This window comes from Macrobrachium rosenbergii, chromosome 3 (assembly GCF_040412425.1).
Source record: "Macrobrachium rosenbergii isolate ZJJX-2024 chromosome 3, ASM4041242v1, whole genome shotgun sequence".
NCBI lineage: Eukaryota > Metazoa > Arthropoda > Malacostraca > Decapoda > Palaemonidae > Macrobrachium > Macrobrachium rosenbergii.
The window spans coordinates 54,554,692-54,572,472 of NC_089743.1; the positions used below are offsets into that span (position 1 = coordinate 54,554,692).

Here is a 17,781-nt window from a genome sequence, read left to right on the forward strand (position 1 = left end):
CTCCGGCAACGACTTCGGCCATCAGGAAAACAGAAACGGCTACGACACCAAGGGAACCTACTACGTGCAGCTTCCCGACGGCCGTCTGCAGAAGGTCACTTACTACGTCAACGGTGACTCTGGATACGTGGCCGAGGTATCCTACCAGGGAGAAGCTTACTACCCACAGCCTGCCAAAGGATATCAACCGGCTCCTCAGGTCGGCTACGCTTAAGATGACCCTTTTTACCGTTAATGTTATCTAGGACCCTTTTTGTTATTAATTAATGTTCGATAGAAATTGGCTCTGATAAAAACGAATAAAAGGAAAAGTTAGGCTTGTGGTGTAACTGATTTTTCAATCCTATCTCTTCGTCCAGTTGCCAGTAAAGTAAGAAAATCTTCATTAATTGATTGCGGAAAAGTATAAGCGAATGGTACTGCAATAGAGTTATTGGACTAAATATAAATGTTCAGATTTTGACTAAACATTGTAAATAATTTCACTCCATTTCAATTAACTGAGTAAAAGTTTCTTGTTGTGGTACAAGGTCAAAACTCATTGCACCTGTCACATTAAATGCTGTGTGAGGTGGAATGTTTATTGAATACTAAACATCATTTTAGCACAATGTTTGAATATTGTAGTGTCGGAGTTCGTTATTCAGTGTTAAAATAGCGAAACTAAAGCATGAAAATGTTTGATGAATTCTACTAAAAAGTGAAAACAAAAGTAAAGTTTTAAAAAACAAAAGTTAACTATTTACAGAAAAGTTACTTTGAACCTCGAAGGATAACGCAGCAAGTTTTGGATTTTTTTTTTTATTATTGTTTTCATTTTGCTTTAATACAAAATATCGCGCAAAGTGGTAATTAAAGATTTAAAATAAAAGTAACTGGACCGGATCCGGTTACAAAAGAATGTTCCTTAATGGATATTTAAACAAATGCAATACTCAACCGATGACAATGATGATTAGCAAGAAAGAATTATTGCCACTTAGGCAAGGAATATATATGGCACGCCCTTGTGAAAAAAAAATACATTAAAAAGAACAGTACCTATAATCTGATGAAAAGATGGTAATGATGATCAAATTAGTCCTTTAGTAACTTGAGAAGGAACGTCTAACTAAAATTTTATTTTTTCTTATGATTTACTTTATAGCGAAATGAATTCTTTAAAATCTGTCTATGGTATTTACATTGGCAAATTTACCCAGTAACTTTGTAACTTTTAGAGAATCACAGGAACCAGGCTGATATCTTACAGCAAAATGCAGCAGAGAGAGAGAGAGAGAGAGAGAGAGAGAGAGAGAGAGAGAGAGAGAGAGAGAGAGAGAGAGAGAGAGAGAGAGAGAGAGAGAGAGAGAGAGAGAGAGAGCTTTAGCTGCAAGGTAACAGTAGGGGGCAGAGGAAATACTTACTTTCATAGATAGCAGGAGGGTTTTCAAGGGAGAAGGTGAAATCCAATAAAGAGGCCTGAAGAGGCAAATAAGGAGAACACACAATGAAGAAAAGGAGTCTGGATTATCAGAGAGCGTGAAGAGAGTTATCTTAGTCGAAGCAAAATGAAGGTGCATGAATGAATAGAAGTTCCAAGAGGAGAAAAGGAATGGAATCCAAGCAATTCTGCTGCATTTTCATTGCAGCATTTTTCTGAACATAATACGCAAAAAGAATTACAAAAACTTTGCGGCTCAGGGCACAGAAGTTCTTAAAGAAAATTTGTGATTTTTAGAAACGTTAATTTTGCCACTGGCAATTTTTGGCAGCAGCTCGGTTGAACAGATGGATGATTGCACAGGAAAAATAATTGCTGTATCATGAAGTAAGGACAGTTTCCAAAGCATGAGTGACGAATTCTTCTTATAATAGAATCGAGCTGTCATTATGACCCCTGATAGTCTTAGTGGAAAGAATCTTTTACGAGATCTCTAAGTATAGTCCTTTAAGAGATGTCTTCTCCCTATTATTTTACATGAAATGTTTGTAGTATATTCCTGATGGACTGCAATTGTTCACGCACACTATACATTTTTGAAGGTTGCAGTGAATAGAAAAAAAAGCGTATGCAAATCAGTACAAGCCAACGGGAAATTGTTTAGAAAATTTTATTGTAAATCTCAGTAACAAGTCCAGAGATACGTACGCAAGAATGCAACCTCGAAATATATATGTGAGTGATACCATCATAAAAAAAACATTCCGGCACTCTCATCAAAAAACAAACAAAAAAATACCTACCATTTTTGCAGGTAATGACTGAAATTATGTTCTGGGTTTATGTACGAAATATACAATCATCTAGTTGGAGTTTGGTTTATGTTTTCCTTGAAAACTAAAAAGGCATCTTTGTGACAGTCTGCGTCAACATAAAGAAACAGATTACTTTCCCCTGGCTTTTCCGTTTTGAAGTAACTGACAATTGTTGTTGGTTTTCTCGTCCAGTTACGTCAGAGAAAATTGGTTGTAATTCTCTCATCATTAATGTGCGGTAAACTACTTGTCACCGGCGGAACTGTGAAGGCATGTCGGGTAATGGTGATTTCAAAAAGAAGTTTTCATCTCTCTTCTACCGTTAAACTTGCTTTATCAAGTGTGACAAAGTAAATCAAGTGTGCTATCTCAAAACTATTTAAGAAAAGTCAGCTTTAAATCTAAATTACTTCGAGATTATAACAGGCATGAGCACACACACACATTATATATATATATATATATATATATATATATATATATATATATATATATATATATATATATATATATATATATATATATATGGGGCGCTCAGTAAATAATACAACATAATATTTCTTCTCTGCCAACTTTCGTTCAAAAAATTTGGAATTTTGTGTGCAACATCCTTAACCATTCCCGCGTTATGCCATGTACTTTCATTAGTTTCATATAGACGGCTACGGTATAATCAGCAATCAAAACTGGGTCTGTGACTGAGGTACGTTCCAAACAAAGAGCAGTGACAGAATTCCTTTTGGCAGAAAAAGAGACGTCACAGATATTCACCGGCGCTTGCAGAATTTTACAAAGACCTGGCAGTGGATAAAAGCACTGTGAATCTTTGGGCGAAGTGTCTATCAACAACAGAAGAAGGACAAGGAATTCTGTCTCTTGGGCCATTGTGTCCGCCCTACCGACAGAGATGTCAAGTTGAGCAGCGCGTTTGATTGTGATTCCCCAATTACCTCGAATAACAGTGTCCCAAATAACGGTGTCCGCATGTCCTACAATTGATTACCAGCTTCACAGTTGTGTGCAGTCATCCAGGGCGCAGGAGATCAGACAGAGTTCATTGTCCTTCTTTTGATTATGATCGACACTTCGCCCAACGATTCACAAGAGTTTTTAACCTCTGCCAGGTCTCTGTAGACATTCTACAAGAGCCTGCGAATATTTGTGACGGTCTCTTTTATCCGCAAAAAGGAGTTCTATCACCGCTCTTTGTTTGGAACTTCCCTCAGTCACAGACATCCTTTCGATCGCTGATTATACTGCAGCAGTCGGAAATTAATGAAAATACATGACATAACAGGGGAATGTTTAATGAAATATCACACGAAATTTGGCCGAGAAAAAAATTATGTTGCATTACTTATTGAACGCCAATCACACACACACACACACACACACACACACACACACACACACACACACATATATATATATATATATATATATATATATATATATATATATATATATATATATATATATATATATATATATACAAGTATAAGAAGTTTTATTATTTATACACATGACTTTTTTATACTCACAAATATTTACCCAAGTTTATCACCAATTACGGTGGTAAGAATATTAGAGCGAATAATTACACTTTCCCAAAGAATACTAGAGACTTAATATACGACCTACCTTGTGAATGAAAGAAACAAAAACATACAAAACAAAGGTGAGAAAGCAAAAGCTAAATAGACTCCTGCGAGAGCTATTGTTCTCAATGCAAAAGCAATTAAAGAGGGTATACTTGCGAAATATTATTATTATTATTATTATGCCAACGTTGTTAATTCAGTGCTAATACACTATGGTAACAAAGACTATTAGTTTTTCCATTAACCTTTAATTCCTATGTATGAACGTCCTCTGATTAATGGGCTGTTACTACTCATTGCTGATCAAGATTTGATTGAGTCACTTAAAATATTGATAGGTTTTTGTGTGTTGTTTCTCTTTGTTGCAATGCATAGTATAGTTCTCAATAATCGTGCTTTAATGACGAACATATTCACCAAGAAAGTATAATTTATTTTTCAGGGCTCTTCAGGGGCAAATTCCAAGGTAGATGAAGGCTTTAAGTTATGTCTTGTTACACACAATACATTATTTCTTACATTTGAAGGCATTTGATAAGTGTTTGTTCAGACTCCATCATCGGAAAATGTAGTTGTATTTTTTTTAGGACAAATTGTTTAGGTAAATTTGGTATTTTTGGTATCGCAACAGTAGTCGTTTTGATTCTATATTATAGAATAAAGCAGTCAACTACTGTAAAAACAGATACTGTTAAATCTTCTGTTAAAAATTCCATAACATTCAGAGCATGTCAGGTCTTATCGAATTACGAAACGTGTTATAAATTGTACCAAATTAAAAATTGTGGCCTTTTGTCACAAATACTGTAAACAGTCCTTTGGTATTGAATATTAATCATCACTGAAGTTCTTCCCTTGCTATGCATAAATTGCTGTGAGGGAAACGTGGTTTGCTTAAAGGGTACGTCCATACTAACAATAAAACGAGTCAGCAACTTATCCGATATATATCACAAACAAGTTGATAACAACTCAACGACATTCAATGGATAAGGAACCTTTGGCTGATGCTGGACAATCGCATGAAGCAGTTGCCAGGATTACCAATAAGTCGTCGACTTGCATTCAACTTGTTTGTGATGTGCATGCGATCAGTTGATGACCTGTGTCCATCATATGTTATACTGTAGTGTGGACGCACCCTTACAAAGCGTTAAAAAGCGTCAGACTTTAAGTTCAGTTCCGATACTTTTAGGACTTTCCCTAATATCCGAACATCCTTCAGACGTCGTTTATAAAAATATCACGTGGAATTTAAAGGCTGCACTCTACTCTGGCCCGCATTTGTGACAATAAAGGTTTATTTTCCCACGGGAATCCCGTCGAAAGTAAAACAAATGATGATTAATGAACTGTCTGTATCAAATTATGTCATACCTTCAGATATTTTGTGATTGTTATTTTCAGCTTGTGCTACCATTTTATAATGGATTCATTGAAATCTATGAAAACCCTCTGGAAGGAAGTGTTTTCAGTTACCCAACTGAATTTATAAGAAATAGGTTTGACTCCGCCTCACTCGCAGGAAAGAAATGGCGAAACAATTATATCTGAGAACAGTCGTTCATCGACTTGAATGAACTTAACTGTACTTATGTTCATGTCAGCAAAGATATTCACCTTTATTCTCATGATATTAAATAACGAAAGAATCAAGTTGATATTCATTATTCATTTGATATTACAATGAGCGAAAATTCGTTATTGCGAAATTACCAGAAAATGGTAAATGACTTCCCCGTTTTTCTAAGTAACGTAACTGTTATCTCCATTTACTGCACTTTCACAGCTGAGATTCGTTACGTCACCGATGCAACAAATTATTGCAGTGCTGTTGAGAGGATCAATTTTTTCCATCAATGTATAACACGTGCAGTACGTTCTCTTGCCGGACATTCCAGAGCCTTGTTCTTTGGGCCTCATACAGGTGGTTTTTGAAGTGAGTGAAAAAACTCGCCAAATGATTTTATAAGCCACAGATAAACCTTTATAGAGTAAGCTGGAAACTACGAACAGCAAGAACGACAAAAATCATTCGCTAAAATATGCGAGAATGTATACAAAGAGACGTGTAGAAACACATGTGCTTTAATAAACATTATCATATTAGATACATACAGACATACACACACACACACACACACACACACACATATATATATGTATATATATATATATATATATATATATATATATATATATATATATATATATATATATATATATATATATATATATATATATATATATATAAAACAGCAGTTGAGAAACAGAAAACTGAAGTTGGTGTTGGATTACACCAGGGGTCAGCATTAAGCCCATTTTTGTTTGTGCTGGTCATGGATGTGTTGAGTGAAGAGAGCAGAAATGAAGTGCTGTGAGAGATGTTGTATGCTGGTGATCTGTTGATTACTGCTGAAGATGAGGAGGACCTACAGAGAAGGGTTGGAGAGTGGCAGGAGGCTTTAGAGAGGGGTGGCCTAATGGTGAATGTGAATAAAACAGAGGTTTTAATGAGCAGCAGGGAAGATAGAGACAGAATAGTAATACAAGAGAGAGGAGGTTCGATTATAAGACAGGTGGAAAAGTTTAAATACTTAGGATCTACTTTAAGCCAAAAGGGAGGCTGTGACGCTGAAGTGGACAGTAGGATAAAACCGGCGTGGGGGGAAGTGGCGAGATGTAGCTGGAGTTGTATGTGATAACAAAATGCTAATCAAGCTAAAAGCCAAGTCTATAGCACAGTGATAAAACCAGTGTTCATGTATGAATCAGAAACATGGGCTCTAAGAAGAAAAGAGGAAGTAAAGCCTGAGAGAACAGAGATGAGAATGCTGAGGTGGATTATGGGAATATCGCTGCTTGGGAGATTGGAAAATGATGAAATAAGACAAAGACAGGCTTAGTAAAGATAACAGAGGTGATAAGAGAGTCACGATTGAGATGGTATGGGCATGTGTTAAGGATGGATGACGAGAAGGGAGTGAAGAGGGCTTGGGAAGAACCTGTTAGAGGAAGAAGATCGAGAGGGAGACAGAGAATTAGATTGGAGAGATAAAGTGAGGGAAGATATGGAGAGAAGAGGTTTGGTGGAGGGTGATGCCTTTGATAGAAGGCAGTAGAGAAGGTGCATCAGGCAACCGACCCCTTAACATAGGGATAACGGTGGGAAAGAAGAAAAAAGTTAAGTATACCTTAGTTTTACCAGACCACTGAGCTGATTAACAGCTTTCCTAGGGCTGGCTCGAAGGATTAGACTTATTTTATGTGGCTAAGAACAAACTGGTTGCTTAGCAACGGGACCTACAGCTTATTGTGGAATCCGAACCACATTATAGCGGGGAATGAATTTCTATCACCAGAATAAATTCCTCTAATTCTTCATCAGCCGGCCGGAGACTCGAACTCGGGCCTGGCGAGTGCTAGCCCACAACTCTACCGACTCACCCAACGAGGAACTAGGGGAAAGAAGAAGATATATACACACACACACACATACACACACACATACATATATATATATATATATATATATATATATATATATATATATATATATATATATATATATATATATATATATGTGTGTATATGTGTGTGTCAAAATCAGTCAAAAGTTTTATAATACTGGAAAGTTACGTCTAGTATCGCACCTCTTGGACAGGGTGTTATGGGATGTATAAATTGGTCGGTTTTACAGGTAAAAATTTTGATATGAGAAACAGATGACAGGCTTTGAGCATAAATGAATTTAGATTCATAAGACTTAAGAATATTTCACACTTCCTCGGCGTTGGTGTGAGTTTAACCTCTTCAGTGTATGAGAAAATATTAATATTGTCACACTTACCTGGAGGACAAAATCACGTGTCGTCTTATGATTTTTTTTTTTTTTTTTACGAAGGGAAACATATTTACGTATTTTTTTATGAATCTTTTTTCGAACAAAAGGAAACATGACTGAATGAAATATCTATGAACATTTCTGGGAAAGTCAATAATAGTTATAAGAACAATTTCCCATAGTCTTTTCTCATGGGTTCCATTAATGGGTGCTACTGTAGTATGATATCTACCATCCATTTTCTACATTTGACCGCTCACGGGCTAGTACTAAACACGGCGAAACAGTGTAGGCGAGTCACTGTTTCGCCGTGTTTAGTACTAGCCCCTGGGGGACAAAATAGTTTTGTATATAGTTTGAGGAAGTAATTGCCATAGGCCTTAACTGGGCTGTTTGGTAGATAGCATCCTAATTTTTGGTAGGTCGCAAATAGCTCGCTAGATACCATACTATAGCAGCACCCATTAATGTTTATCATAAGAAGTATTTTGATCATGTCAATATCCCCTTGGAAAAGCTCTAGATGAAGGTAACGATTTGTTTAACACTCATTTTGTTGCATTTCATTGGCCCCCAGGGGTAACCCTTATGGGCTCCTAATAGGTCAAGTGAAGAAGTCTTTTTAGTTATTATGGTGCCATTACAAATCTATTTAGCTTTGCGGGTTTATAAAGAGCCTCGTTACTTACATTATATGACCACATAATTAATTTTGGCGGTCGCTTTGTAGAAAACCCAAGAAATATGAGGATTAATTAAATAAAGATCTAAGAATTAATTAATGGTTCAAATCATTCTGCCAGTATTACTGAGGTTTTATGTATATCATGTATGATACTTTTCATAATTAATTCCAAACATTTTCATAACTCCATTTCACATTCGCCTGATATACAACGAGTTGTTTCATTGTTATTTAAGTTACGTATGTAATGAGAAGATATACATGGAGGTTAGCAACAACATCGAGTTGTTTTACTGTTTTGATGATAAAATAACAAGTAAAAATGCGCCGAATCGAGTATTCTGTACAGCGGATAATGCTGTATGAAACTCTCAGCCACGGCCCGGTGGTGGCCTGTGTTGTTGGTTCCTATAGTGGTGCCAGACGAACGATCATGACTAAATTTAACCTTAAATAAAATGAAAACTACTGAGGCTAGAGGGCTGCAATTTTGTATGTTTGATTGATTGGAGGGTGGATGATCAACATACCAATTTGTAACCCTCTAGCCTCAGTAGTTTTTAAGATCTGAGGGCGGACAGAAAAAGTGCGGACGGATAGACAAATAGCCATCTCAATAGTTTTCTTTTACAGAACCACATATAAGTACATAAATAAAAAGACCAATAAAAGCTTCAGACCACTGATATAGTGTTATATTCTGCATATCTTGCATAATTCTTGCTTATTAATAAGTTCATACTTACGTCAATTTGATTCTTGATTTCCATGCTTTAAAAATACTGTTTTACTTTTGGTCTCACCATGTCTCGGTAGAAGGGAATTCAAAGAGTTTACTTGGCATCACATAAGCTGTTTGTAATCATATTTGTTTATATAATGACAGAAAAACCACATATGGGATTTTTCTTATTGCATTTAATCTACATTATAAATACATTATAAACATAACAAAAGTGTTCGAATAATCAGTGAGCTATTCAGGGATACAGGATTTTCCCAGTCTTTCATCCTCAGGCATATCCACCTTTAGGAGCTGGTTGGTATCCCCCGGAAGGCTGAGGATACTGAGCTTCCCCTTCGTAGGACACTTCGGCCACGTATCCTGAGTCACCGTTGACAGTATATGTCACTTTCTGCAGACGACCGTCGGGAAGCTGAACATAGTAGGATCCCTGAGTGTTGTATCCGTCGCGGGATTCCTGGTGTCCGAAGTCGTTGCCGGAGTAGTCGTCCTTCACGGCGTAGTTGAAGTCGTACTTCGCTGGGCCCTGTCAACATTATATTAGTTTAATGGACTGTGAACAGTGTTTGTTTCCACTTATGATCACTTTCAGAAAATCAAATACATGGAAAGATATCAATTCAGCAAAACAACATTAGGAACCCTTTTAAAATTTTGACTATCTTACCGTAGCAGCTGGAGCATTGTAGGACGGAGAGGGTGCTACGTAAGAAGGAGCAGGAGCGTTATAAGAAGGAGCAGGAAGGCGGGGAGAGTCGGCAGAGACTGAAATCACTGCAACAGCGGCGAAGAGAGCGACCTGAAAACAAAAAAGTATCAAACAGTCGAAAGCTTTAATCTAAACAGGGAATGTTCCTTTGGTAACTTCCCTTCTTTGACAAATAAGATAACATCTTCTTTGTAAGGGTATTTGAAACTGATAGTCTCTTTACAGAAATAGTCCAGATCCTCACATCTGAATGTAATGCCACTGAACTTACTGAAGTAAACTGATGTCCTTATATCGGGCATCATGGAGGTCTTATAGTAAAAATAAGAACAATGTTAGCTCTTTACCTTAAGAGCCATGATTTTAGAAGCCGACTCCAGTGGGAACTGATCAACCGAGCAAAGTACCGTCTTATATATGCATCGTCTCACTGAAATCCCACCTTCCCACTTACCTGTATGACAAAGCTAAATCGCCCCCACCCATTCCCTTCACCCATCACGCACCCCACCTTCCTCCCCCGAATACCTTCTCCACCTCAATGAATGGCGTGACGTCACGGGAATCGTAAGGGAGGGAAAGCCGGAGAGACCTTGGCATATCATCGAAAGACCCGAAGGAGAGGATCGCCCTCATTCAGGTAACGAGTCCTGTAGCTCTTTTTGATTGCTGTGAAATGGTGGACGTAATTATGAGCACAGGGCTCCAGTATTGATTAATTCCTACGATTTACTGATAAGGTTTTAATGATTCTTTGTTTACATGGAGTTATAACGGAATCACGAATACTAGCAAACTACTTTTTTCATTGAGCTAACTTGAAAAGGCACTGAATTTTATTCGATGTATTTTATGATTGTAAAGGAGCAAAGACAAACTAGATTAAGTATTTTCGGTGCCAAGGACAATTCCGGCAGCTGCCACTCGTGAAGATCTTATGTTCTGTTGAAAAGAAAGGTGTTTTGCTTTATTCATATCTCAATTACAAACGCCTAAAATTCTAATTTCCATCTGAAAACACTGAACAATTATGGGATTACTGAAGTTAACTTCATATATATATATATATATATATATATATATATATATATATATATATATATTTGCACATTATACAAATATATATTTATTTATATATGCAAATGTATATATGTATGTGTGTATGTAAGTACGTATATATGATTGTACATACATATACATATGCAGTATATATACTGTATATACATTTTGTGTATATTATACTGCACATATATATGTATATATATACTGTATATATATATATATATACATATATATATATATATATATATATATATATATATATATATATATATATATATATATATATATATATAAAAAAAGATGGAGAAAGATCTCAGTAAGAAGTTATAAAACAGAAGAAAGGTATGATTAGCACCATGCTTCATAGGCAGAGTTGTTATGGAATGTATAATTCCGACAGTCGCTTTTACCAGTAAAGAGCAACAAATGACAGGTTGTGACCATAAATGACTCTAGATTCACAAGATTAGCGAATTTTTCACATTTATTCAGCACTGATGTGAATTCAGACTCACCTCTTTAGTGCATCGCGCGAGAAAATTTCGTTGGACGATGATTTTTTTATGAATTTTTGACCCATGGGATTGTTCCTAAAATTCTTAAACTCAAGCTGCAAAGGGGAAATTTATCCTTTACAGATTTATACAAAAATTTCGAGCGTCTGCTGATAGAAAGGAGATATGGCTAAAGAGGCGTTTGAAGAAACATCGGAGAACAATAATGACAAGGCTAAGTTTAGAAAGTGAATGATTCTCTATCATGGATCGGTTACAAGTATTTCTCTAATATTATTTCAAATTCCATAAGTAAATTCAACATGTGCGTAACCACCATGCACAAAAAGAAATTTACCAATTTGGGTAGGTCCTATGACCTTACAAGTTTTTATTCAGTAAGTCTAATTGTGACCTTAAATCGAGAGAGATTTTTCATCTTCGCCTCGTGCTGTGTTTTTGTTTGCCTGTTTTACATTATCCTAAAAAGATAGTTTTACTGTCAATGGAAATACCACTCACCAGACTCCAAGAATTGCTTTGTTTACCATCCATCACTTTTGAAGACGTTGTAAGGAAAACCAAGGATCTTATTCATAGAGTCCTAGGCTTGTGTATAAAAATTATACATCATTAAAAAGGATATATATATATATATATATATATATATATATATATATATATATATATATATATATATATATATATATATATATATATATATATACATATATATATATATATAAATATATATATATATATATATATATATATATATATATATATATATATATATATATATATATATATATATATATATATATATATATATATATATATATACTGTATATATATGTATATATATATAGCGGCTACTCGGTACTAGATACTACCCAGTCAGTATAAATTTTAGTTTCAGCTACTATATCCTAACTACTAGCCAGTTACTAAAACTTTCCACAGTTTAGGCACATTCCGTTTGTGTTCTTAATATCTGGTCAGCTCAGGAAGGTTATAGCCAAAGTGGAGAATGACAATTGGCTAGCAACCCCATCCCCCAAGTGTGTGCTGAGAACTCTTGTTGTGTGTTGCCTGAGTGGGTATTCCATTTTTACACTAAGCGCTTACGTGTTCCCCAGGATTTGTATACCATATGAGAATAAAAGAATAAAAATGGCTTAAAACTTACACCTTTTCATATAAAAGAACTCTTTTTCTCATATGGCATGCATTCTAGATGCTAAACATTAAGAATTAATCATTAACAGGATTAAATTCAAAGAACTGTTGCCAAAATCCCCTTAGCACCATCCGAATAAACCAGCAAAAATTTTGTTTTACCTTAACATTCTGATGAGATTAAGTTAACGTTTCTTCCTTTAGGATAGGCATCTTGACTTTCAACATTATCAGAGATTATTCTGATAGATAATATTATTTATAGCTTGGAAGATTTTCGCTTCTGGTAAGCTTCAGTTTAATCATAATCAGGGCAGAGGAAAGGCCAGAAATGATTATTTACACCAACGATTCAATAAATGTCATCTAAGGAAAATGATTAATTTATGTTTCATTTTGTTTCTTCATATCCAGGGTCTTGATGAGACCTCTGACATTACAAAATATGTCAAATATTGAAAAATCGCCTGAAATAAATAAAAAATTTATCACACGTTTAAATATAATATATATATTTAATATTAGTTTATAACTTTCTTTATATGGATCCTTTCTGTATTTTTATCTTTTACTATATTCAAACAAATAAGAATCCAGAAATCACTGGTTTCCTGAAACTCTTTAGATAATGTTCTTCCATATCTTACATAATTCTTGCGTCACTAAAAAGAATATATCAGTATTAATTTAATCACTGATTTGCCTGGTTTAAAAAAAAAATACAGTTTTATTTCTGGTCTCGTGTATTAATTGTTAAGGATTTCAAAGTGTTTAGTTGGCATCACATAAACTGTTGTTAATAATTCTTGTCTATATAAGGATGAAAAAACACATCTGGGATTTTTCCTTACTGCATTTAATCTACATATAAATACATAATAAATATAACAAAAGTGTTCGAATAATCAGTGAACTCTTCAAATATACATTATTTCATCAGTCATTCTTCCTTAGGCATATCCGCTTTTAGGAGCTGGTTGGTATCCCCCGGAAGGCTGAGGATACTGAGCTTCCCCTTCGTAGGACACTTCAGCCACGTATCCTGAGTCTCCGTTGACAGTATACGTCACTTTCTGCAGACGACCGTCGGGAAGCTGAACGTAGTAGGATCCCTGAGTGTTGTATCCGTCGCGGGATTCCTGGTGTCCGAAGTCGTTGCCGGAGTAGTCGTCCTTCACGGCGTAGTTGAAGTCGTACTTCGCTGGGCCCTGTCAACATTACAGTTATTTTTTAGTTGAATGGACTGAAATCAGTTACTGTTTCCACTTATGATCACCCTCAGAAAATCATGTACATGGTAAGACACCCATTGGTGAAACTCCATCAGGAACCCTGGTTATATTTTGACTAATCTTACCGTAGCAGCTGGAGCATTGTAGGACGGAGAGGGTGCTCTGTAAGATGGAGCTGGAGCGTTATAAGAAGGAGCAGGAAGGCGGGGAGAATCAGCAGAGACTGAAATCACTGCAACAGCGGCAAAAAAGGCGACCTAAAATAAAAAGGTAATATATACAGTCGAAAGCTTTTTTTTGTAAACCAGACAATGTTCCTTTAATGACTTTCCTTTTTTTTTTTTTTAATAGGATAACATTCCTTGTGGTGGAATGGAGGGAAGTTTCTGCAGGAGTGGAAAACAATCCTGCAGAAACCTTCTCTGTCAGGGTATTTCTGCAAAACAGAAGCATTATTTTATTAAGTTTTTGGGATAACCAGTTCAATAATCCCCTAACAGAAACAGTTTAACATCTTGACATCTGTAATGAAATCCCACTGAAATGCTGAAGTAACGTAAGACCCTTGCATCCTGCATCATGGTAACTTTACGGCAAAAGTGGGAACAACGTTATCTTTACCTTAAGAGCCATGATTTTAGAAGCCGACTCCAGTGGGAACTGATCAACCGAGCAAAGTATCGTCTTATATATGCATCGGCTCACTGAAACCCCACCTCCCACTTACCTGTATTGCAAAGGTATAGGCTCCCCTTCCCCCTCCCTCCGTCCCTCACCCTACCTTCCTCCCCCAGTACCTTTCCCACCTCAATGAATGACGTGACGTCACGGGAATCGCGGGGAAGGGAAAGCCGGAAAGAGAGACCTTGGCATAACATCGGAAGACCCGAAGAAGAGGATCGCCCTCATTCAGGTAAAGAGCCCCTTAGCGCTTTACGATTGTTGTGGAAAGGTGGACGTAATTATGAGCAACAGGACTTCAGTATCTAGTAATTCCTACTGTTTGCTTACAATATTTTGATATTTTTCTTTTCTGCATGGAGTTACAACGGGAATCATGAATGCTAGCAAACTAGTTTTTATCCACAGAACTAATTTGATGAGGAACTGAACGTTATGTAATTTATTTTATGAGTTAAAAGATGCAAATACAGACTAGATGAATTCTCGGTGACAAGAACAATTCGGACAGGGGCCTTTCTCGAACGTCTTATGGTTCACCGAAAAGTAAAAAAAATTCTTTTGCTTTATTATACTTACTGCAAGCGCTTAAAGTTCTAATTCTCATCTCTCAGCTGGCATGGGATTATTGAAGTAACTTATATTTATATATATATATATATATATATATATATATATATATATATATATATATATATATATATATATTTATATATATACATATATATAGTTGTATATTATATATTATATATATATACATATATATATATATATATATATATATATATATATATATATATATATATATATATATATATATATATATATATATATATATATATATATATATACATAATGTGTGCGTGTATCTGTGTTTATGCGTGTACTCACAAAGTACGAGCCTTTCGTTTCTTAATAGGGTTGTGTAACGAGAATTTATGGACTTTTCCTAAGCTACTCCAAAGACTAGATTCAATGCCATTTTATGTTATATTCTATACATTCAGAGCATTCCTGTAACCTTAACGGGCACTTATCTACGCTTACATAGTAACGGCTAATTAATTTTCTTTAATCCCGGTTACTTTATTGGGCAAATATATATAGCAATAATATGAGGGTTAAAAGCAAAGCATGCCGCAGTGTCTATTTTTTGTGAATATGTCTCATAATACAAAACAGTTGCTAAAGAAAATGGGGAATAATTTTGCCGTGGTCCATCGGTGGCAAAGATTTTGTCTGCGCGTGAGTGAAAGATATTTTTTCTTTAACTGCACCACCTTGCTGAAGATTTTTTTTATACAAGAACTACCCATAAATCTCTCAGCTTGTATTTACGATCCTCAGTTGTTTTCCTGACAAATTATTGTTAATTATTAAGCTGGCAGTGTACTTTAGTACTTTACTGAACTTTTCCCTTGAGTTGAGTAGCAAGAACATGGTGAATCGCAGGTTATCTAAATGAATTATGAAGTTCTTTACGATTTAATTCACACAAAGAATGATAGAAATGCCCCACTGAATAATTATTTATTATTTCCAGAAATAGCTTTAACTGTAATTCCGATGGCTTGAAATCTAAACTTATGATGTGTCTTCTCTCGTTTGTTTTTTATTAAGAGCAAAAAGTGTAAAGAGTCTGTGTTAAAAGTGTAGGGTAATGATTAAGTAATTAAGTAAAAGTGTAACTCATTCAGAAGCAAATATTCTGCGATAATTGTCTTAATAACCAAGATTATCTAATTCGTTCAGATGTCATTTTACGTAAAGATAAACATAAAAAAATTTATCACGTTTTGAAGAGAGAAAAGCAAGAGGCAACAAAAAAGAAAAAATGGGGAAAAAAACAGAAAATATGAAGCAACACTTAAAACTGGGTTACCTCTACACACACAATCCGGAGCTCGAATAGAAGGCGTGACCTCCCACCCACAGCCCTCCGTGGGCGAAATCTGAGCAAAGCAAAGAGACCTTGACAAGAAATGAGATGACCCAGCCACCATCGTGATCGGTCTTCATCGCCAAGCACCTCTTACGCCCTCTGGGGGAGTCCGAACCGCAAAGTGTCGGTTGCGTGGAACTCTTTAATTGATAGGATGACTTTTCAGAAAATACATATTTTTCTTTCTGAACATTTTTTTCTAATGGCTAATTCGACTTATGCTTAAGAATTCCATTTCAAGTTTGTTGTAGAAATTATGGCTCTGGGACTTTTATTGCTGGAAATGGTAAAATGTGTTGCATGCTTTTTATGCAGTTGCATCGTTGTGAGATCCTCAGAGGATCCCACTAGTGAGTTCTCGTGATTATGATTTGCGACCAAACTAAATGCAGGTGTTTCATGCGCAAAAAAAAAATGCGTTAATTAATATGGCACAGGAAAGTATGCAGAAGTTTCTTATGCAAACACACAATACTGGTGTCTATATCTATCTATCTATCTATCTATCTATATATATATATATATATATATATATATATATATATATATATATATATATATATATATATATATGTGTGTGTGTGTGTGTATATATATATATATATATAGATATGTGTGTGTGTGTGTGTGTGTGTGTGTGTGTGATGTGATGTGCAGCCATGCATGCATGTCAAGCAAGACAGATAGCAAAATTTGTATTTCCTCACATCTTTTGAGGGCTGAAGATGCAGCAGAAGAAAGAAAGAAGTCTATGAAACTGCACGGGAAGAGGCTCCTTTCGAAATACCAAACATGTTGCTTAAGGGAAAAGGTGACCAACAAAGACTCAAAAATTCGGGAGTATCGTTCAAACTTGGCCAAGTTGTTTCTTCATGGGCCTAATGTTACGACCTCGGGAATTGGTGCGTGGAAATGCACCATGGAATGACGGTATGATAGTTATGACTTTCCCATGTCCTTTAAATCTGGGACGTGAAGATATGAATGTCATTAGCTTTACTGCCTGTTTAAAATAGTCATCTTTGGCGTGTAGGCTTTATAATTATACTTGAATATTTCCAGTTTATCAAAGAAAACGATTTAACTGTACTTACCACTCATAAATGTTCCACGCCATTTTATGTGCCTCAGTTTATCATGCTCGGTGAATGTTACCAAATAATTCTATTTGTTTGTGAAGCAGGTTGCATAAATGACCAGAGAGCATCTTGATAATATAGCTTATGCCTTTACCACTGCAAATTTATTAGACGTGTTTCGCTGATAAACTTGAAAGGCTGTAATCGTTTGCAAACTGAAGTATAGAAACACCGTTGTTTTAGCTGAATCAACCACCCTACTTACGTAAAGTGTACGGAACATTTTTCGT

The 17,781-nt window shown here is 35.6% G+C and overlaps 3 protein-coding genes across 3 annotated transcripts in view; 1 reads left to right on the top strand and 2 right to left on the bottom strand.

Annotated features, from left to right (window-relative positions):
* LOC136855777 (pro-resilin-like) overlaps positions 1–316 on the top strand; it is a 1,299-nt gene extending 983 nt beyond the window's left edge. The window contains exon 3 of the mRNA XM_067133138.1: positions 1–316. This exon is cut by the window's left edge and continues 44 nt beyond it. Coding sequence (XP_066989239.1) covers positions 1–214 — 214 coding nt within the window. The 3' untranslated portion in view covers positions 215–316.
* A 9,065-nt stretch (positions 317–9,381) lies between these two features.
* On the bottom strand, positions 9,382–10,181 carry LOC136851358 (pro-resilin-like). Its single transcript, XM_067125415.1, has 3 exons — positions 10,170–10,181; positions 9,781–9,912; positions 9,382–9,639 (listed from the first exon to the last, which is right to left on the bottom strand). Exons 1-3 carry the CDS (start codon positions 10,179–10,181, stop codon positions 9,382–9,384), a joined length of 402 nt encoding a protein of 133 aa, XP_066981516.1.
* Positions 10,182–13,500: 3,319 nt separating this feature from the next.
* LOC136851368 (pro-resilin-like) lies at positions 13,501–14,422 on the bottom strand. The gene is made up of 3 exons (XM_067125425.1): positions 14,411–14,422; positions 13,915–14,046; positions 13,501–13,765 (listed from the first exon to the last, which is right to left on the bottom strand). Exons 1-3 carry the CDS (start codon positions 14,420–14,422, stop codon positions 13,508–13,510), a joined length of 402 nt encoding a protein of 133 aa, XP_066981526.1. The 3' UTR covers positions 13,501–13,507.
* Positions 14,423–17,781: the final 3,359 nt, after the last annotated feature.

What these genes read in the sequence shown, in the direction of transcription:
- LOC136851368 (XM_067125425.1), bottom strand. An exon ending in ACAATGCTCCAGCTGCTACG is followed by an intron (nt 13,766 to 13,914) that starts GTAAGATTAGTC and finishes TAATGTTGACAG; the next exon opens with GGCCCAGCGAAGTACGACTT.
- LOC136851358 (XM_067125415.1), bottom strand. An exon ending in ACAATGCTCCAGCTGCTACG is followed by an intron (nt 9,640 to 9,780) that starts GTAAGATAGTCA and finishes TAATGTTGACAG; the next exon opens with GGCCCAGCGAAGTACGACTT.